The sequence below is a fragment of the Heterodontus francisci genome, chromosome 17 (genome assembly GCF_036365525.1).
Source record: "Heterodontus francisci isolate sHetFra1 chromosome 17, sHetFra1.hap1, whole genome shotgun sequence".
NCBI classification, from domain to species: Eukaryota; Metazoa; Chordata; class Chondrichthyes; order Heterodontiformes; family Heterodontidae; genus Heterodontus; species Heterodontus francisci.
In genome coordinates, this window is record NC_090387.1 from 63,269,548 (window position 1) to 63,292,640 (window position 23,093).

Consider the following 23,093-nt stretch of genomic DNA (forward strand, 5'->3'; position numbering starts at 1 on the left):
TGCCAATAATAATGAAAAACAAGACATACCCATCTCAACAACGTTTTAAAAGTTTTTACAAAAAAGTTAAGTTTACTTGTGAGAAAGTATTGTTCAATAATAATAAAAGTTTAAGGAAAGAACAAGCCACCAATTACCACCAAAATGGGTTTGATCGATCAAATTCAGGAGCTGCACATGAGTCCTTAATGAGCCGCGTGTGCTCCTGAGCTGCAGGTTGCAGACCCCTGCTCCATGACATTATGTGCAAGTTTGCCAACAGGCTTCCTAGTGCACCTAACATTACCTGATACATCTCTATCAACCTTTTTTGGTACCCTGGGCCCTTGAAGTGAGCATCTGTGTCCTCTGCAGCAGAATTAATATGTGAGCTAGTATCTGTGACATTCCATCCCCTGCCCTAGCTCCTGTGGACTTATGCCTGCTGAGTCATCACGTGTAGGCACCTCCTGTAACCTCGCCTCTAAAGTCCATACTCAAATCAAGTGATTGTGCATTGAAGGCTCACCTGCTCTTCCTTCATTGGCGCAGGAGCTTCCAAATTCTCAGCACCTGAAATGAAAGAGAGGGACAAGGGTGAGCTGGGGTGTGAAAGGAGAGCAGAGATAGAGAAGTGGGTGGTGAAAGCATCTGAACTTGGCATGCAGAGTAATAGAAGCCAGATGGGACAAACAAGGTAACCTATGAAGAAACCCTGCATGGTCTCCTCCAGCATTGCCAGTTGCAACTACCTCGATTCTGCCCCTGCCCATGTTGGCATGCAAGCTTTCTTTGAGGGGGAAGAGGATGTGCAGACGGCCTCATCCTCCTCTGTGCCAGCCTGCTGTCTGGAGTTGTATGCAACTTTCTCCTGCAAGAAAGAAGGGAGTATGTTAGTGAGAGTCTTGTGAGGTGTTTTGAGAATGTACCTGTCATGCTGTAATAGCTAATAGTCTGTGTGTAAGGTATGAGTTCTGGGTAATCGAGCATTGTAATAGTAATGAGCGTGTGAATATGAAGAGAAGGAGGTGCTGTGAAATGTGCTGCAGTGATTGTAGGGATCCTTGAGTGCAGTGAGTCGGTGATTCTTCTTCTTCTTCTTCTTTGGCCTCCTTGGCTCGAGAGACAATGGGTAAGCGCCAGGAGGTGGTGAAAACTGTAAGTGGTGCTGCTGTGAGCAGAGAGTAAAAGGGTAGCAATTCTTACCTGAACAACTCCAATGAAATCATTGAATTAATGCAGTATTGCAACCTGGGTGCTAAGATTCTCACATTCACATACTCTGCAATCTCTCTGCACAGATTATAATGGTTTAAAACCCCCTCTATATCTTGATGAGATCCTTGGAAATGACTATTGCTTTTCCCAGGGTGACATCTGGTCTCACCATTTATGTCTGTTTCACCATGTAAGACAGACATAGTTTCCTTTATTAATATTTTGATGTAGCAGAGCCAGCTGAACCAATAATTGTAGCAAACTGAAATAAAAGCAGAATACTGCAGATGCTGGAAATCTGAAATAAAAACAGAAAGTGCTGGAAATACTCAGCAGGTCAGGCAGCATCTGTGGCAAAGGAAGCAGAGTTAACGTTTCAGATCTGATGAAAGGTCACAGACCTGAAACGTTAACTCTGCTTCTCTCTCCACAGATGCTGCCTGACCTGCTGAGTATTTCCAGCACTTTGTTTTTATTGTAACAAACTGCATTGGCAGCAGTCAACATAAATCAGGATTGCCTTGTATAGCTCTCACTCCAAGCACTAGTGTGTAGACTTGTGACTTCCATCGTACCATCCAGTTGGTTTTCTTGTATATGATGAGAAATACAATGATATCAATATATGGCAGTGATGACGTTTGCATGGTGGCACAGTGCCAGGGAGTAATAGGGCACAGATTTGCAATTTGTCAAGAGCAGTTTTTCTCCAGCACACCTGATAGCCAGTTCAGAGTGACATAGGCAGGCGACATATAATATAGAATGAATGGGGGTAGGTAGATGAAGGAAGCTCCTTAAAAGCTGGTAGAAAAATTAACAAAATCTTTAATAATTAATAATCCTTAATGCTCATTTTGCCTGGCTAAAGTGCAAAACTTAAATAAAATTAACCAGCTTCATGCAAAGCTAGAAATTTTTAATAATCACAATGGATATATGGAGTAGATTTCCATCTAAAGGTGGTGTTAAAATCATAGAATGGTTACAGCCCATTGTGTCCATGCCAGCTTTCTGCAAGAGCAACTCAGCTGGTCCCATTCCCCCGTCTTTTCTTCGTAGCCCTACAAATTTTTTCTCTTCAGATAATTATCCAATGGCCTTTTGAAAGCCATGATTGAATCTGCCTCCACCACCTTTTCAGGCAGTGCATTCTAGATCCTAACCATTCTCTGCGTAAGAAAGGTTTTCCGCATGTCACCTTTTGTTTCTTTTGCCATTCACCTTAAATCAGCGTCCTCTGATTCTCAACCCTTCTGCCAATGGGAACAGTTTCTTCCTATCTACTCTGTCCAGACCTGTCATGATTTTGAACACCTACATCAAATTTTCTCTCAACCTCTTTAAGGAATACAGCCCCAGCTTCTCCAATCTATCCCCGTAACTAAAGTCCCTCATCCTGGAACAATTCTTGTTAGTCTTTTCAGCACCCTCTCTAAAGCCTTCACATCCTTCCAAAAGTGTGCTGCCCAGAACAGGACACAATACTTCAGTTGAGGCCAAACCAGTCTTTTATAAATGTTCGCCTTAACCTGCTTGCTTTTGTACTCTATGCCTTTATTTATAAAGCCCAGGATCCTGTATTCTTTATTAACCATTTTGTCAACCTGTCCTTCAATGATTTGTGGATATATACCCCCAGGTCCCTCTGCTGCTGCACCCACTTTAGAATTGTATCCTTTATTTTATATTGTCTCTCCTCGTTCTTCCTCCAAAAATATATCACTTCACACTTCTCTGCATTAAATTTTATCTGCCACATGTCTGCCCATTCCACCAGCCTGTCTTTGTCCTCTTTAAGTCTCTCTCTGTCCTTCACACAGTTCAAAATACTTCCAAGTTTTGTGTCATCTGAAAAATTTGAAATTGTGCCCTGTACACCCAAGTCTAGGTCATTAATATAGATCAAGAAAAGCAGAAATTTTCAAATCCTCCCTAACCACAGGAGAGGTGCTGGAGGACAGCAAATGTGGTACCATTATTCAAGAAGGGTAGTACGGATAAACTAGGTAATTACAGGCCAGTGAGTCTAACGTGAGTGGTAGGGAAACTGTTGGAAAAAATTCTGAGGGACAGGATTAATCTCCACTTGGAGAGACAGGGATTAATCAGGGATAGTCAGCATGGCTTTGTCAGGGGGAGATCATGTCTAACAAACTTGATTGAATTTTTTGAGGAGGTGTGTAGATGAGGGTAAAGTAGTTGATGTAGTCTACATGGACTTCAGTAAGGCTTTTGATAAGGTCCCACACGGGCGATTGGTTAAGAAGGTAAGAGCCCATGGGATCCAGGGCAATTTGGCAAATTGGATCCAAAATTGGCTTAGTGGCAGGAGGCAGAGGGTGATGGTCGAGGGTTGTTTTTGCAATTGGAAGCCTGTGACCAGTGGAGTACTGCAGGGATTGGTGCTGGGACCCTTGCTGTTTGTAGTGTACATTAATGATTTAGACGTGAATATAGGAGGTATGATCAGTAAGTTCGCAGATGACATGAAAATTGGTGGTGTCGTAAATAGTGGAGGAAAGCCTTAGATTACAGGACGATATAGATGGAATGGTAAGATGGGCAGAGCAGTGGCAAATGGAATTTAATCCTGAGAAGTGTGAGCTGATGCATTTTGGGAAGGCTAACAAGGCAAGGGAATATACAATGGGTGGTAGGACCCTAGGAAATACAGAAGGTCAGAGGGACCTTGGTGTACTTGTCCATAGATCACTGAAGGCAGCAGCACAGGTAGATAAAGTGGTTAGGAAGGCATATGAGATATTTGCCTTTATTAGCCGAGGCAAAGAATATAAGAACAGGGAGGTTATGATGGAGCTGTATAAACACTAGTTAGGCCACAGCTGGAGTACTGTGTACAGTTCTGGTCACCACACTATCGGAAGGATGTGATTGCACTGGAGAGGGTGCAGAGGAGATTCACCAGAATGTTGCCTGGGCTGGAGCATTTCAGTCATGAAGAGAGACTGGATAGGCTCGGGTTGTTTTACTTGGAGCACAGAAGGCTGAGGGGGGACCTGATTGAAGTATACAAAATTATGAGGGGCATTGATAGGGTAGATAGGGAGAAAATATTTTCCTTAGCAGAGGGGTCAATAACCAGGGGGCATAGATTTAAGGTAAGGGGCAGGAGGTTTAGAGGGGATTTGAGGAAAAATGTTTTCACCCATAGGGTGGTTGGAATTTGGAACACACTGCCTGTAGGAGTGTTAGAGGCAGGAACCCTAACAACATTTAAGAAGTATTTAGATGAGCACTTGAAACGCCATGGCATACAAGGCTATGGGCCAAGTGCTGGAAAATGGGATTAGAATAGATATGTTTGATGGCTGGCACGGACACGATGGGCCAAAGAGCCTGTTCTTTGCTCTATTACTCTATGACTCTATGAGTTGTCCTAATATTGATCCCTGGGGAACCCCACTATATGCCTTCCTCCAGTCTGAAAAACAACCATTCACCAGTACTCTCTGTTTCCTATCACTCAGCCAACTTCGTATCCATGCTGCCACTGTCCCTTTTATTCTATGGGCTTTAACTTTGCTGACAAGCCTTTATCAAATGCCTTTTGGAAGTACATATACACCACATCAACCCTCTCTGTTACCTCATCAAAAAACTCAATAAAGTTAAACACGTTTTGCCCTTAAAAATCCATGTTGGCTTTCCATAATTAATCCACATTTGTCCAAGTGACGGCTAATTTTGTCCTGGATTGTCGTTTCTAAAAGCTTTCCCATCAACGTGATTCAACTGATTGGCCTGTAGTTGCTAGGCTTTTCCTTACACCCTTTTTTAAACAAGGGTGTAACATTTGCAATTCCCCAGTCCTCTGACACCACTCCTTTATCTAAGGAGGATTGGAAGATTATGACCAATGCCTCTGCAATTTCTACCCTTACTTCCTTCAGCAGCTGACAACCCCTCATTATACAGTTTCAATAGCTCTCACATACCAATCCTGCTAAGTTTTGCTGGTGGATCTGGGACTGGCGGGGCTTTCATGATTTTGAGTTAAGTTGTTGTCTGATTCCAGATGATGTCATTGGAGTGTGACTTTTACATTTTAATGAGGCCTCGCCTACCTGTAACCTCTGGGCAGTGTTAAAATCGTCCTTAAAAGAAAAAGTAAATCTTTCAAGATGAAATTGCTAAAATATCAGAGAATCATGTTGAACTAAAGAACATTGCTTGGACTAAATAATTATCAAACGTGGTCTTTAGCTTAATGACATTTTCATGTACAGTACACAAGTTACTGTACTCTTCAATATTTTATGTCAGCAAGTTTTAAAACTAGTACATTAGCACAAAAATTGTAGTTATGGCAGCAGGAAGTGAATTGATTACAACAATGTACATGCCCCATTTGACAGTACAGACTGAGTAACACAACCCACTAGGCTGCATCTGGCAGCTTTCCTGTAGGAAAGCAGCACAGTATATCTCTACCTTAAAATACTGGTAGAAAAGACCTTGGGGTGAATAATGTTGCAGTCAACATCTTACACTCACTGAACACTGGGCAGGAGTGAGAACCTGAATGACTTTTTTTGCTCACAATAACCCAGGAGCCTTAAAGCCAATTATGATATCTCTGCCACCAACCTGGCTAAGATCAGGCAATTCAGCAGAGACCAACAATCAAACCTGGGACTTTCCTGATCTGCATAACTCAATGACTCACTGCCTTATTCTGCTGAGACAACTATATTTATGACCTTTGCAAAATTCCAAAATTGCTGTTCAACAGAGAACCAGAATTTCAGGTCTCCTTCCCTTCACATCCACATGTGTCCTGAGGTGGCTCCTTTCATTTCAATGGGGTCCACAACTTTGGACATTAACCTGGTGCAGTCTGCCCCAGATAATTCACAATTAGCAGGTGATACAATGCACCTAGCCACCAGCTTGTTGTGCCCATGATTTCCTGTTTGGAGCTCCTCTGATCTTAATTTAGCCATCAAAGTGAAAGCCATCCTACTGTACAGGAAGAATAGAAAATGCACTTCACTCTAGGCAGCTCTTGCACAACTCCCAGACTAGTGACTGGCTAAACGGCAGAACTGAAAGAAACCTATTTGGATTGATGCCCTGAGGTTTATTGCATACTTTTCGAGGTTGAAAAGAAATTTCATGGACCTTTTATCTTCAAGGTTTAACTTACAGTTAGTTGCCTGTTTCAAGAGATTAAATGGATTGGTAAATCTCAATGCTCCATCAACGTTATGTTAATGATGGCGTCAAATCATTTTTGTGTTAAATAATACGATTCAGACAAGCTAGGAGTTTAAGTGAATGACATAGAATGTCCAGCACAGAAACAGACCGTTAAGCCCAACTGGTCCATGCTGGTGTTGATGCTCCACAAGAGCTAGAGCAAATCGTACATAATCTGTGAAAGGTGTAGGTTTGATGGTTGAATGATCACTTCTCCTTCCATGTGATCTTTCATTTTTATATCAAATCACAAAATTACATGTGTAAAATGCAATATTAGACAGCTGTTTTTTTTCTCTGAGCAGGACCATTAACCTGCTCGTAGTTTTGGGAAGTCTAATCTTACATCAATGCTTCAAAGAGTTTTGTTTGTTTACAGAACATATAACTAGAATTCTGCAGCCAAAGAAAATAAAGTTTATGAAGAAAGTGAGATCAACAACAAAGTGTAAATCCGAAGAGAAAATATTGGTATGTTCATCAATGTTTGAGATGTTCTGACAAATTATGCATATTACTTACAGTGGGGCAATGACATTTAGAACTATCTTTTAGCTTGCAGTAACATTAGGAAACCAGTAACTCCATAACATTGACTAGGAATGTACCAGGCTTTATTCTTGTCTTGCACTGAGTTAACTGATTTTCTCCAGGATGACAGTGGGGAGACTGCAACTGGCCTCAGTGCCACTTGGGTATGGAGGGGTAAAATAAGGTTGTGGTTCGGCATTGATGCTCTTTGAAGTTGAATAATTTGCCATTGTCTAGCTTCAATCATGGAGGAATGCCATTTTGGTGAGGTAGGGGTGAGCTGTTTAATCATATCACAGCATGGGTTAGTTTCTTTAACGAAAGGTGAAAGAAAGTTGAGAGGGAAAATGATTTCTGCTAACATAGTAAGGAGCTGACATTTATTCTGAATGGTATTTAATTGAAACATCACATGTTAATGCAATGTACCATAGACTGGTGGACCGAGCACTTGCTCTCAACTAATACTGAATTGAACTTCCCTTTAATGCTTAGTTCTATCCAATTGACTGTTGTTCACAATACCAAGATATGGTGAGATCCTCACCAGTAAGACAGAGAAACTTCAACTTGGATTTCATTTCAATGTGCTTTGTTGGATGAGTGTAAGGTGATGCTCATCATCTCTGTTGAAGTTTAGAATACCAAGGCTTGGAGGCAACAGTCCAGGAAAAACCTAGAGGGAAACTTAATTTAAAGACTTTATAATTTAAAAAAATTAGTAATTGCTACTTTAATGGTAATCCACTATGGAGCCTAAAGATATTTTTCTTGCAAATTTCTTCATTAAAAACTACTAAAGATATTTCAATGGCTTCATGTTTTAGCCTTCTGAGAATTCATACAAGTATTTAAAATATTTACTATTTTAGAATTTGTATGAAACTTTCTTCAAAAAGCAGGTGCAGGGTCCGTTGATAGCAATAAGAGTTTCACCACTGAGTAGCTGAACCATAGAGACCAGGCATGGCACAGATTTATCTCCAGTCTGTACTCAATTAACTGATCTCATTCAGGACTGTAATGGGGATATTACAGTTCTCCTCAGTACCCTAGGCTAGAGAGGGAAGAGGATACTCCTGATCATTGGAGGTGTGCACAGGTGGATAAGATTGAACTGTGCTTTTGTGATTGTTTGCCAAGACTCATACATGACTATTTGCCATGTGGCAAGATACTGGAGAATGGCTGATGTCCAAGGAACTGTGCCTGAGCAAGTATTCTTCACTGCCTTCCAAGAAGAGAGGAGAAAATAAGTTGGCAAGGGTAAATTAATATGTGCTATTATTGGTCTTCATTTTCCTTTTTAAAATTGCTATGCATCTGAAATAAGGTTAGTGACTATGAACCCATTGTGCTCCTAAGTGAGGCTGTAGTGGATTGCACACTGTGGTGAGATATGTGACATGGGTTTGTGTGCAAGAGCGAGGAGATCTGATGATGCAAATAATACATACTGAGGTTTGAATGTTTGATGGGGGTTGATACCTGTAGTTGTAGCATGTAAAGTTCTGGTTTTAACCACTCTGAACATGTGGTTGAGGCAGGGTGGTAATGTACAATCAGCGCTCCTGAGCTGCAGCAGACAATGTGGAGACACAGAACTGCAAAAGGAATGTTTTAAAAATTAGCATAATCAGAAGGCATTTCGGCAGCATAATTGAATTGTGTGCCAGCTGGGAGGGGACCGTTGTATGCGCTAGATACCCCAATATGATGAGGTACCAATCTCAGTTGGTGGAAGCTGGCAGATAGAGGACTGGAAACAAACACAGATCATACTCTTGCACAAAAAAAGCTATAGAATCACCCGTATTTGCTCTCCTCCCACGTCTTGACGGGAACTTATACAGACTGTCTTTGTCAGAAGCCTCAAATTGAGTCCCCTCTTTGCCCCTTAGATTATGGAATGGAAGATGTTTAAGAAAATATTTTCAAAAAAATTTCAGATCTATTCTGCTCAAGTTACATAAGGTCAACGGTATTGGTAAAAGTCCTTTCAATGTAAAATACTTTCATCCTCTCCCCATCTCTTAAACTTTAATAAAATTTGATAACTTCTATATGCAAGAGGTTCCAAATTGTCAGTATCACAAGGCAGCCTCACACTGATCAGCCGTGTTGGAAATGAAGCATTCAAATAGCCTAATGGGTGAGTTTGCCAACACTCTTCCCGTTTAATGTAGGATGGCCTCCTTTCATGATCTGAATATCAATCCTCAACCTCTAGTGCCATTTAGTACTAACTATTGTTGTTGGCATCCTTCCATCGATGGGAGATGAGGGACATAGAGCAAAAAATACATTTAGATGAGGTGTCTTCATAAGGTGCATCTTTGCTGATGGCTGTGGAGGCCACTCCTTGAGAGGCCGCATGTGAAGCTGCCAGTGACGTTTTGCATTGTTTCTTTCGGTGTTGGCGCCTATTGCCAAGCTGCTGTAGCCACTGGTCGTGTTGGTGCATGCAAGCCCACAAGAGCATTCTTGAAGTGGAGCTTGGACACCCCACTGGTCGTCTGGCCCCAACTACCTTGCCATACAGAACGTCCTTGGGTATATGACCGTCTTCCATCCTGCAGACATTTCTGTTTGATCAGTACCAACATACTGGGAGATCTGCCTTTGCGAGGATTGTCACATTCGTGATTTTGTCCTGCCAGAGTATATGCATAATGTGACAGCAAAGATGAAAATTATTCAGCTTCTTTTCCTGGTAACTGTAAGTTTCCCATATTTCACAGCCATATAGCAAGGTGCTGAGAACACAGGCCTTATAAACCATCAGCTTGTTCCTAAGTGCAGTGTGGTGTAATTCCATGCACATTTTCATAAGTCAGCCAAAGGTGGTAGCTGCTTTCCCTATACGTGTATCGAGCTCTGCATCAAGGGACAGACTGTCAGTTACCATGAACCTGAGGTAGCAGAATTTGCTAACCACTTACAGTGGGGTGTTATTTAGTATGATCTGAGGTGGAGGTGCAACCATGACCCTGGTTTTCTTAACATTTATAGTCTGGGAGAAGAAGTTACAGGCATGGAAGAGACAGTCCATGAGTCTTTGTAGCTGAGTTTCCATGTGGGTGACTAATGCAGCATCATCAGCGTAGAGAAATTCTCTGATCAGGACGTGATGTGCTTTTTTCTTCACTTTCAGTCTTGATAGATTGTAGAGTTTGCCATTTGACCTAGTGTGCAAGTAGATTCCTTCCATATTTGCAGGGAAGGAGCAAAGTTCAGGAGAATGGAGAAGAGGATATCAAACAGAGTCTGCGCTAGGACACAACCCTGTTTCACTCCATTTTTCACTCAAACTGTCAGAAGTGGGGCCATCAACCTGTACAGTGCAGTGCATGTTGTCATGGAAGGAGTGGATAAAACTGAGGAGCTTTGGTGGACAGCCAAATTTTCCCAAAATCTTGTAGAGCCCTGCTCTGCTGATGGTGTCAAATGCCTTCATGAGATCATGTCCACAGTAGATCTGCCAGCAAGGAAACTGCACTGCGTGTCCGAGTACACTCGGTCTGCAAGTAGATGGAGTCTTTTAAGTATGATCCAAGCAAAGGCCTTCCCCATGATGCTGAGGAGTGAGATGCCCCTGTAGTTGTTAGTCTCCTCTGTCGCCTTCATTTTTATATAGTGTGATGATTTTTGCGTCACACATCTCCTGTGGAATGGAGCCTACCTTCCAGCAGAGAAGGAGGTCATAAAGGTGCAGCAATAGATAGGACTTTCTGTTCTTGAGCAGTTTAGCTGAGATTCAACCTTTGCCGGGTGCCTTTCTGTTTACTAGGCGGTCTATGGCCTTCTTGAGCTCAAGGATGAGCGTTCTTTATCCAACTTATCCATGAAAGGAAGCTACAGGAGAGTGTCAAGCGCAAGGGAGATGTCCGACTCACAGGAGTACAGCTCACGGTCCTGTTCATCACTGCAGGACATCTGTTTACTTCTGTCAGTGAGCATTTAACCACCTGCCGACTTCAGGGGAGCAACTTTGGTGATGGCAGGGCCAAGCGCCCTCTTGATCCCTTCATGCATAGCTCATAGATGACCATCGTCACAGGCAGTTTTGATTTCTTGGCATAAATAGATCCAGTGTTTGCACAGTTTCTCCCTGTCTTTTGCATGGCTGCCTTAGCTACTTTCAGGTTGTGCGGTGTCTTAGCTAAATTCATTGCAGGCAGCCGCAAACCTGTCGATGAGACTCTGCAGGCACTCTTCAGTGTGAGATGTTAAAGCAGCATCGTCAGCAAAGAGGAGTTCCCTGATGAGGACTTTCCGTACTTTGGACTTCGCTCTTAGACGGGCAAGGTTGAACAATCTGCCCCCTGATCTTGTGTGGAGGAAAATTCCTTCTTCAGAGGACTTGAACGCATGTGAAAGCAGCAGGGAGAAGAAAATCCCAAAAAGTGTGGGTGCGAGAACACAGGCCTGTTTCACACCACTCAGGATAGGAAAGGGCTCTGATGAGGAGCCACCATGTTGAATTGTGCCTTTCATATTGTCATGGAATAAGGTGATGATACTTAGTAGCTTTGGTGGGCATCCAATCTTTTCTAGTAGTCTGAAAAGACCACGTCTACTGACGAGGTCAAAGGCTTTGGTGAGATCAATGAAAGCAACGTAGAGGGGCAACTGTTGTTCACGGCATTTCTCCTGTATCTGACGAAGGGAGAACAGCATGTCAACGGTCGATCTCTCTGCACGAAAGCCACACTGTGCCTCAGGGTAGACGCGCTCGGCCAGCTTCTGGAGCCTGTTCAGAGCGACTCGAGCAAAGACTTTCCCCACTATGCTGAGCAGGGAGATTCCACGGTAGTTGTTGCAGTCACCGCGGTCACCTTTGTTTTTATAGAGGGTGGTGATATTGGCATCGCGCATGTCCTGAGGTACTGCTTCCTCGTCCCAGCACAGGCATAGCAGTTCATGTAGTGCTGAGAGTATAGCAGGCTTGGCACTCTTGATTATTTCAGGGGTAATGCTGTCCTTCCCAGGGGCTTTTCCGCTGGCTAGAGAATCAATGGCATCACTGAGTTCCGATTTGGTTGGCTGTATGTCCAGCTCATCCATGACTGGTAGAGGCTGGGCTGCATTGAGGGCAGTCTCAGTGACAGCATTCTCCCTGGAGTGCAGTTCTAGGTAGTGCTCAACCCAGCGGTCCATTTGTTTGTGTTGGTCAGTGATTATGTCCCCTGATTTAGATTTGAGGGGGGCGATCTTCTTGATGGTTGGCCCAAGAGCTCTCTTCATGCCATCATACATTCCTCTGATGTTTCCGGTGTCTGAGGCCAGCTGAATATGACTGCATTCTTGTAGTTCAACAGTGCAATGCGCTTAGCGGCTATGACAGGTTCCAGCTCTTCATTATGAGATTGAAACCGAACATCATGGGGCAGGACGTCAGAAATGCTCCATCCATCAATATTGGCGACCACGCTCTGGAAGTGGTTCAAGAGTTCATCTACCTAGGCTCAACTATCACCAGTAACCTGTCTCTAGATGCAGAAATCAACAAGCGCATGGGTAAGGCTTCCACTGCTATGTCCAGACTGGCCAAGAGAGTGTGGGAAAATGGCGCACTGACATGGAACACAAAAGTCCGAGTGTATCAGGCCTGTGTCCTCAGTACCTTGCTCTATGGCAGCGAGGCCTGGACAACGTATGTCAGCCAAGAGCGACGTCTCAATTCATTCCATCTTCGCTGCCTCCGGAGAATACTTGGCATCAGGTGGCAGGACTGTATCTCCAACACAGAAGTCCTCGAAGTGGCCAACAATCCCAGCTTGTACACACTACTGAGTCAGCGGCGCTTGAGATGTCTTGGCCATGTGAGCCGCATGGAAGATGGCAGGATCCCCAAAGACACATTGTACAGCGAGCTCGCCACTGGTATCAGACCCACCGGCCGTCCATGTCTCCGCTATAAAGACATCTGCAAACGCGACATGAAATCCTGTGACATTGATCACAAGTCGTGGGAGTCAGTTGCCAGCGTTCGCCAGAGCTGGCGGGCAGCCATAAAGATGGGGCTAAAATGTGGCGAGTTGAAGAGACTTAGTAGTTGGCAGGAAAAAAGACAGAGGCGCAAAGGGAGAGCCAACTGTGCAACAGCCCCGACAAACAAATTTCTCTCAGCACCTGTGGAAGAGCCTATCACTCTAGAATTGGCCTTTATAGCCACTCCAGGCGCTGCTTCACAAACCACTGACCACCTCCAGGCACGTATCCATTGTCTCTCGAGATAAGGAGGCCCAAAAGAAAGAAGGTGCCTTAGCTGTTGGGTTTATGTTGTGCATCACATAGGCTTTGTTTTTTGCATCAATTACGGGTATCATCACAGCTGGGTAGGTCTCAAACCAGTCCTTGTGGATTCCACATTTACCAAATGATGCTTCTGCTGCTTCCTAGATGATTAAGCTTAGAGACTTCCAAGCATCAACGATAACAGCAACGGCGCTTCATGGTAAACTCTTTATGGGGAGCAATCGCTCTAGCGACAGTGCGAAGTGCTGGCATTTGGCATCATTGCTTAAACAAGGGATGTTGATGTGTAGTGGCTGTCATGTTTGGAGCTGTGGAACTTTTTGGGGTGCACCTTCACTGTGCCTCTGACAAGAGAGTGATCGGTGTTGCAGTCTGCGCTATGGTAGGTGGGTGTGGAGAACACTGAGCAGATCATGGCTTCTCGAGATGATCAGGTCCAGTTGGTGCCAATGTCCAGACCTTGGCTGACACCATGGTACCTTGTGGCTATGTCTGCCCTGGAAGAAGATGTTGGTGATTCAGAGTTCATTCAGGGCACAGAGCTAAAGAAGGCATTGCCCATTATTGTTGATCTTGCCCACCCCAGGACAAGAGGGACGTTGGCCATGAATTACTGTCTGCACCAACGTATGCTTTGAAGTCACCCAGGATGAATACCCTTTCGCATTTGGCATGTTCCTCAGAAAGTCATCTAGGGAGTCATAGAAATGCTCTTTGTCTGAAATGCTGGTCTTACGGCCAGGTGAGGAGGGGATCACAGGCCTCCCTCTTGCCCATCCTCTTATTTGACCGCAACAGGGTTTATTCCTTTTTAAACCATGTTTGTGCTTACCACCTCAGTGAGTGCTTTACCTTTCTCCTTTAATGCGATCGTGAAAGAACCAATCGGACAGGTTTTCTTCAGCTTAAACAAGGAAGAGGTGAGTTTATAATACTTAACAATCTAAACCTGATCTAAAAATATTTTTAAAAATACGCTACACATTCATGCACACATTCACACAAGAATCACACACACAAAAATAGATTACAGAGTGAAAAGTAGATTTTGTAGTTGGATTAGAGTCCAAAATAAATGGAAATTAAACACACAGTCTGTGAGGTTGGATGATTCGTTGGTCTTTCGGCTGAAGTTGTATTCTTGAAGTCTTTGGCTGGTCAAAGTGCACTTTGTGGCTGGTCTGCTTGGCTCAGGGCTTTCTTGGAAGCAGACTTGTAGGTGGCTCTCTTCCCTTGATTCTGACTATAGCAATCTATAGGCTTGGAGGGTCCACAGTCGCAGATGGTTTTTAAACATGTGGTGTTATCCAGAGAGAGAGAAAGGGAAGCACACAGCCTTTCTGCTCCTGCAAGTCTGAGTTACTGGCTTGACTGTTCAAGAAAACTCCCAGCTTTCACAGAGATGAACAGATGGTCACATGACTGCCTCAGAGTATTCTCTTGAACCTTCTAATGAGATTCAAGGTTCGGAATTGGCTTGCCAGGCCCTAGATGTCAATTTTTACAGTTGGAGGGGTTTGCTCTTTCAAAGTCAAGGTGTTAGGATTTCCTTGAATACCATGCCAATGAAGCAATCTTGGGTAATTCAATGACTTAGAGCAAGTCATTGTTCTGGGTCCATGCTCCTCAGACCTCTGTCTCCTGTTGGGCCTTGGAATGTGAAAAGGTGTTTCAGATGTAAATTGCGGTGGCCATCTTGGCTGCCAGTTTTTAAAAAGTTAACTGTAGGATATTTACCATTAAAAGTTTAATGTAAGTTTCCAACCGATTAATTAATATTCCATATTTAGCATATCGTTTTTCTTGACACTGGTGCTCAGAGTTGAAGCGCAGGCGCATATGATGTTGGCTGTGTTTCATCAGATGATAGCTGCAGGGAAATGAAGTGCTCCGAGGCTGCTACTGGCAGCTCAATTGCCTGTGTTAGCTGGTTGCTCAGTGCGAAACCTACACCAGGCTCATGGCGGTCTTCAGCGATCTTTCCATGCCTGTAGAAGGTGTAATTGGCCTCACAAGTAGAGCCTGTGTCGGCTAATCTGGTCTCTTGTAGAGCGGCAATGTTGATACCGAGCTTGTGTAGCTCATGGTCAATCAGGACTGTTTTGCATGCACTTGCTGTGGATGTTCATGCCAGGACACATAGTCCTCACATTCCAGCTTCCAAGCCAGCAGGTCACCTTTCTTTGTTTACTCTGTAGCCTAGGCATGGTTTTAGGAAGTGCAGACTTCCTTAGCATTTGTGACCCCCTATTCACGTCTTGGGCAGGTATCCAGAGGAAAAACAAAAGCCTATACGTCTGGGGCCTAGTCGGTTGCAGGAGTTGCCGGAAGGTGCTAATTTGAGGCAACACCAACTATCTAATGGGATTTCACTCCAGATTTTATCGGGTTTACTCCCTTAGCCATTACTTCTCAATGTTGCTGTTGTTAAATTCTATTCTATTAGTCATTCTATTACTGTGCTTGTTTATCTCACTTTTTCTCCAGAACTAAAAAGTGAGAGATAAACAAGCATATTAGTATTAGTACTGCCTAAAATTCTGAATATAAGGTGACATTGAATCTGGACGTCTTTATTTGCGACACCAGTGCAGGCAACCAAATACAATGTTTGCAAATGCATACATTATTTGCGTGACAAATCTACTGTTCTTGCGCAAATACAAATTACAACAGTGGCTACACTTCAAAAGTATTTCATTGGCTATAAAGTGTTTGTAGTGTCCAGTGGCCATGAAAAGCGCTGTAAAATGCAAGTCTTTTTTTTTCCAAATAGCCTGATGGGCAATTACCTGACCAACATTTCTGAATCTCCTGGTTCACCAGCTTCCAATGATTTTTGCAGTAATTTGATTGGTTGCTACAATAATGTGTTTTGCTATGCCATTGGACAACTGTTCCCAGGCCATTGGTAAGAGGGGTGGGGGAATGGGGTGAGCTGAGTTTGAAACAATACCACACGGAAGTGGGTCTGAGGAATGTAAATTGTTGTAAGGGACATTGTAAGCAACTCATTAAATGGAGTTTCCTGTAATTAAATTAATATTTAAATGCATTATACAAATGATTTTTTAAAAATGTCATTTTAAGAATGCTATCTGAAACAAATTTATACTGAATGACCATTCATATTTCACTGACCGTATTAACTGTTGTTAATTCAATGGATCCCACACAGCTGATGTTTTGGTAAATTAAATGGGTCACCCAGGGTAATAATAGTATTTCAAAAATTGGATTAGTGTTGCATTCTGAATATCAATGCTCAATGGCAAATCACTGAAAAGACCTATTTTGATTCTGCAATGGTCCAGCCTGCTTGTTAATGCACACAAAGGACAGGATTTAGTGGGAACCACATCTCAGCCAATTAACAGCCCAGCGCCAGGATCCCCATACCTTTAAAGATGGGGAACCCCCTTCTAAGAGCGATCGGTTAATCAAAGGGCCAGTAGATTAGTAGTATCAGCAGTGCCACTGGGAGAGGTGGCCACTGCTGGTATTACACCATGCCTGGGACCCAGGCCCAGTGCTGGATCCCTGGACCCAAGGTAAGTGAGGTCGAGTCACTGGGACCAGTCTGGCAGGCCTCAGCAATGGGGGGAAGGGGGAAGGGTGGGTGCTGAGTGCATGGGGAAGGGGGTTCAGGAAGGTGGGTTGTTTTCCGCCGGGGGCCCTGTGTGGGCCACAGAGGAGAGGGCCCTCCTTAAAGCCCACAGGGAGGTTGCCTTGTTTTACTGGGTGACCTCCCCGGGTGATGGAGGCCCCCCATCACTGGCGTAATTCCAGCGGTGGCGAGAAGAAGCCCTTAAATGGCTGATAATAGGCCTCTCAAGGGCCTCAAATGGCCTCTGGGTGGGAAGGCCATATTCGGCCTATCCCACACCTGACTCAATTCCAGTGCAACAGGGTGGCGATGGGCCCTCTGCCCCCTCGCCTCATGATGCAATTCTATGGCCCCCCCCCCCCCCGCCTCCTAGCCTGTCTCCAGGGGTGGGGCCCATTAAATTCAGCCCAATGTGTCAGTCTCGGCTCAGTGATATCACTCTTGTTTCTGAAGGTTGTGGTTTCAAAGCCTACAGAGACTTGAGCGCATTATCTAGGCTGACAGTTCATTGCATTTCTGAGGGAATGCTTCACTGTCAAAGATGTTGTTTCTCATATGAGACATTAAACTTGGGCAAAAGCAAGATACTGCGGATACTGGAAATCTGAAATCAAAACAGAAAATGCTGAAAATACTCAGCAAGTCTGGCAGCATCTGTGGAGAGAGAAACATAGTTAATCGGCTGAATTTTATCACAGGCTTCAGGATCCTGATGTTGGATCAAATTGGGGTCCCAAGAGCGCACTTGCAGGGAGCCAGACCTGGTGCGCTATTTTCCAGGAGGCGGCCTCCTAATTAGCTGCCTCCAAACTCACCGTCCACACAGGGGAGGCAATGCAGCTCATTGTAAACTGTTTCTCTGAGGCTACAAATGCCTTTGGCCTTACTGTTAGCCTAAAGAAAACAGAAGTGCTGTACTGACCACTGCCACGAGGCAATTACAATCCACTGCAGATCAGCATTGACAGTAATAACCTCAATGCAATAGAACAGTTTACCTACCTCGGTCAAAGGCCGTCAAAGGCCAACAGCTCCTTTGGTCACCTCTCGAAGCGTGTCTGGCAAAACCATACATTACACACCTTTACCAAAATCCGTATACAGAGCAGTTGTCGTCATCACTGTATTGAATGGGTCAGAATCATGGGTTCTATACCGAAAACAAAAGCGACTGCTGGAGTGCTTCAATCAACACTATCTTCAATCCATCGTGAACATCAGATGGCAGGACTACATCACAAACAATAAAACCCTCAACAGAGCCAAACTGCCCAGTATTGAATGCTTTCTCTTACAATACCAACTGCACTGGGCAGGACATGTGTCACACATGGAGGATTCCAGAATGCCAAAAACAGTGCTTTATGGTGAACTATGCTCCAGTAAAAAAGATTGCAGTGCACCTCGCAAATGGTTCAAAGACCAGCTGAAAAGACAGCTCTCTCTGGCTGACATTGATTAACAGGTGTAGGGGCAGGAGGCAGCTGACATAGACAGCTGATACACAACACCCAGAAAAGCAGCCAACAAGTTTGAAACAAACAGACACGAGGCTGCTGAAGCAAGGCACAGACAATGGAAGGAACCTGCTTATATCAGAGCCTCTCCCAAACCAGCAGTTCTTGTGCCCCAACTGCTCAAGAGCCTGCAGATCAAGAATTGGCCTCCTCAGTCACAAATGATCATACCAACTACCACAGAAACAAGCTTTCCTATGATCTTCACCTGTGAAGAATCTGCCACTATCATCATCATCAGATGCATTAAATAAGGTGCAAAAAATATTAACAAGGACAATACCAGGACTGAAAGGTTATAATTATCAGGAAAGACTGATCAGACTGGGACTCTTTTCTCTGGAGAAGAGAAGGCTGAGAGGTGACCTGATGGAGGTCTTTAAAATAATGAAGGGGTCCAATTGGGTGGACATAGATGTTTCTACTTGTAGGCTATTCAAAAGCTAGTGGTCATAAATATAAGATAGTCACTAATAAGTCCAAAAAGAAATTCAGGAGAAACTTATTTACTCAAAGAGGAGTTAGAATGTGGAGCACGCTATCACAAGAAGTAGTTGAGGCAAATAAAATGGATGTATTTAAGGATAAGCTAGATAAGTGCGTGAGGGAGAAAAAAGTAGGATATGCTGATAGAGTTGGAAGAAGAGGGGTTGGAGGAGGCTCATGTAGAGCATAAACTTCGACATAGACCAGTTAGGCTGAACGGCCTGTTTCTGTGCTGTCGGCTCAATGTAACACAGTATATATTGCTGTTTCTGGGACCTTGCTTTCCGCAGATTGGCTGCTATGTTTGCCTACATTGCAGCAGTGATTGCACTTCATTGCCTTTGTAGCGCTTTTAAGGGATATGAAAGGTGCTCCATAAATAAATGCAAACTCTTTCTATCTCACATGCCATTCTTCAGGATCTGATACCTTTATGTAGGTGCAAAAGATAAAATATTAAATTATGATAATCTGAACTTCCTGGACTGAAAATACCATGTAATGGAAAGAATATATCCTTTCATCTGATTGTTATGCTGAACTTTGCTAAATGCTGGTTGATCTTTCTATCAAATTGCTTCTCATTGTGTTGTCTATGTTTAGTTACTTTATCCATAGGCTAGCCTCTCTGACATCCATAGAGTAGGAATGAAGCAATCAGATGGAAAGCATTTGTACATTTTTTTTTTTAATAAGAAAATTATTCTGATATGTGTGTGTTTGTCTGTGGTGAATGTTGTGTGATTGCCTTTAAGAGTAATGTCCCTTTAAAATCTTGGTATGCTAATGAGCCAAGTACCAGGACATAGTCACGTGAGTACATGCCAGTCTCACTGTGCGACTGCAACACCAAGAGGCAAGTTCTGTAATAGTTAGCTCTGTACTGTATACATTAGTTAGCTGTTTAATAAACCTGTTTCAAAATCTTCAATCAACCTGAACTCCACGCATCTCATTTATGTTGCATCGGACAACATAAAAAAGCTTCTCATTGCAGTGAATGGTGAACTTGGGTATTGTACTGGTTCAAAAATAGCTGGAGCATTTGCTTTATGCTCTGTGTAGCTAAATAGAATTTATTATAAGAACTATAACAGGCAATATTCTTTTAAATGAGCATTGGCAACCAAGCATAAAGGGATAATATAACTTTTTGTTTACTGACTAGTGATAAAGTAGAAAAAAATTACATTTTAGTAGTAATGTTGTTAATCATATATTAATTGTATGTTTAATTGTATTCAGGTAGTGGGCATTAACTGGGGATTTGTCTGTGCTCCTTTACATCATAGCAAACTGAAACTGTGTTGGTTGAGTTTGGGGGTGCATGATTGTTATGTGTGTCTCAGTAAATAAAAACTTATAACTATATAAAGACCTAGGTGCGGGTTCTATCCTTCACCTTTAGGCAACCATCCTCTGCTACCATGTTACATTCATGATAGCCAGATGGTGAAAGATAGAACAAGAGCCGAGTCTTTCAAGATTTCCCTTGTCAATTCATGTATAGATGCTGCATTATTGCACAAATGTATTGTTAAAACAAATATGTGATACATTTAGTACAATTTTGGCTAGCAGTGATAGTACCTTTATAATGTGAAAAGAAAACTGGAAAGAAAGAACTTACATTTATAAATCAACTTTCACAACCTCAGGACTTTCTGAAGCACTTTCATAGCCAGTGAAATATTTTGAAGCGTAGTCACCATTGTAGCCTAGTGGAACACAGCACCAAATATGCACACAGCAAGGTCACACAAAAGACAATGAGATAAATGACTCGATAATCTTTTTGGCAATAGTGTTGATTAAGGAATTGAAATCTAATTCAAGGTATAACCATAATTCAGCAATAACCAACATCTCATAAAACAGTGAAGCAATGTGTTCCAAGATTAACTTTTTAAATATGAAATAGAATTTTTTTTAGTATTGGAGGGAGTGGGCTGTGATCCTTTTGGGAAATGTGCACATTCGCAAAGAGCACTGAGTGTTGTTTTCTAACAAGCTCTGCAATCACTGCACTTGGACTTTCCTCCTCCGTTTGTTTCCCTTTTAATTACACTGTTAGCTGATTGCAGAAGTACCTTTTTATATCCAGCAGTTGAGTATTGGCCATAAACTTAAGTTAAATTATATGCAGGAAATCTCACATTCTCCAATTGCTCAGCCAAGTCTGACAAGGGAATACCACCAAAGCCCCATTCATTTTTTTGCAATTCTCTTCATGTAAAGAAAATACAATCTGTGTTAGGAAAAAAATCACCACAAATTATTGACTTAAAACAAATCTATCCTTTAATACTTTTGGCAAAGTTGTATCTACAATCTAGAGGGGGATAAATGGCAAACTCAAGGAAACCGTTTAAAAGTGAGTATAATCTGGAAACTCTTGAAATCGTAAGGAGGATATACTGAGGAATTGGTAGATGCTCAAGGTAGATAGGGGCCTGCGCTGTGATACCTTTTAACCCAGGGTTCTGACAGAGTTATGAATCTCCTCACTAATATTTTCCAATCCTCATGTCCTGGAGGATTGGAAAGCACCAAATGTGATGTTTATTTTTAAAAGGGGGAAATAAGAACAACCCATCAAATGTACAAATCTTTAATCTTTACCTACTTTTTTGGAAATTGCTTATAACTGCGATGAGGGATAATGTAAGGATAGCTTGAGGATGGATCTGAGTTAGAGATAGCCAGCATGGTTTTAGGAACAGTTTAAATAATCTATTAGATTTTTTGAGGTTATGGATCCACTGGGTGATATTGTATCATAAGAACATAAGAAATAGGAGCAGGAGTAGGCCATTCAGCCCCTTGAGCCTGCTCTGCCGTTCAATAAGATCATGGCTGATCTACTTCAGCACCATTTTCCTGCACTATTTGCATATCCCTTGATGTTTTTAATATGTAGAAATCTATCGATCTCAGACTTGAACATACTCAACAACTGAGCCTCCACAGCCCTCTGGGGCAGAGAATTCCAAAGACTCACCACCCTTGGAGTGAAGTAATTCCTCCTCATCTCAGTCCTAAATGGCCTGCCCCTTATTCTCAGACTGTGTCCCTTGGTTCTAACCTGCCCAGCCAGGGGAAACCTCCTTTCTGCATCTACCCTGTCAAGCCCTGTAAGAATTTTGTAAGTTTGAATGATATCACCTTTCTTCTGAACTCCAGAGAATAAAGGGCCAGTCTATTTAATCTTCCTCAAAGGACCATCCCAGGAATTAGTTTGGTGAACCTTCATTGCACTTCCTCTATGGTAAGGTAAGGAGACCAAAACTGCATACAAATCTCCAGGTGCAGTCTCACCAAAGCACTATATAATTGCAGTAAGACATCTTTATTCCTATACTCAAATTCTCATATAATAAAGGCCAGCATACCATTTGCCGCCTTAATTGCTTGAGGTACCTGCATGTTAGTTTTAGTGACACATGAACAAGGACACCCAATTCCCTTTGAACTTCAAACTTCCCAGCCTCTGACCATTTATGAAATACTTAATGGGCTGAATAATGGGCTCCGCAGCTGTGCCCTTTGAACTTGGCGGGATGCCCGCATTCAGCAGCCGCCAGGGAGCACCCGCGATATTTCGCGTGGGGGCTCATTTAAATAGTGGGGGCGGAGTGCCCGCCCCGATGATGTGTAGGAGCGGCCTCCATGTCACCGGCAATGGTGTCCGGCACCACTGCTTAGGCGCCGGCGCCACTTTTTAAAGGACTTTTAGCTCTTAGAATTACTTTACTTTAAATTTTTAGACAAGCAACTGTATAAAATCTTTATTAAACAATATGAAATATGTGGATGGCCCCTCCCCAACTTCCCAATGACTAACACGTTCCTTTTACCCTACCCAAAATTTACCCCTAAACTTATAACATTTGGCCTATAACCCTTTTCCATGATCCCCACATCCAATAAAAACTGATTTCCCCGCTCCTCCACCCCTCCCACCCTGAAATTTTTATTACTGCCACCTCCCCACCAGGTTCTCACCTCGGAACTCTGAGGAGTTCTGAAGGCGTGCGAAGGACAAACGGAGGCTGTAAAATCGGCCTGGGACGGCAGGTAAGTTAATTTGAATACATTTAATGGAAATCTACATATGGAGATGAAGGGCCTGCCGCCATGTGGCGGAGAGGCTGCTCCAAGGTCCCCCTACCGCCAGTAATATGTGGTGGGCCCTTCTTGACATTGCAGGTCGAGGCGGGCCTCTCCCCGCAGAAGTTTACCAGGCCCCCGCCCTGCGACCCATGTCGTCG

General features: G+C 43.2%; 1 protein-coding gene and 1 long non-coding RNA gene across 4 annotated transcripts in view; one reads left to right on the top strand and one right to left on the bottom strand.

Moving 5' to 3' along the window:
• Nucleotides 1–23,093, bottom strand: part of LOC137378968 (uncharacterized) — a 75,569-nt gene that overhangs the window by 4,025 nt on the left and 48,451 nt on the right. The window contains exon 4 of the long non-coding RNA XR_010976716.1: nt 509–552. This is a non-coding gene — a long non-coding RNA (uncharacterized lncRNA). The remainder of the gene's footprint in view (nt 1–508; nt 553–23,093) is intronic.
• carmil2 (capping protein regulator and myosin 1 linker 2) overlaps nt 1–23,093 on the top strand; it is a 227,918-nt gene that overhangs the window by 2,332 nt on the left and 202,493 nt on the right. For 2 of the 3 annotated variants that reach the window (XM_068049521.1, XM_068049522.1), the window contains exon 2: nt 6,800–6,891. The exons of the other annotated variant lie outside the window; for it this stretch is intronic. In XM_068049521.1, the coding sequence (XP_067905622.1) occupies nt 6,800–6,891 (92 nt within the window). The remainder of the gene's footprint in view (nt 1–6,799; nt 6,892–23,093) is intronic. 3 annotated transcript variants of the gene reach the window in all.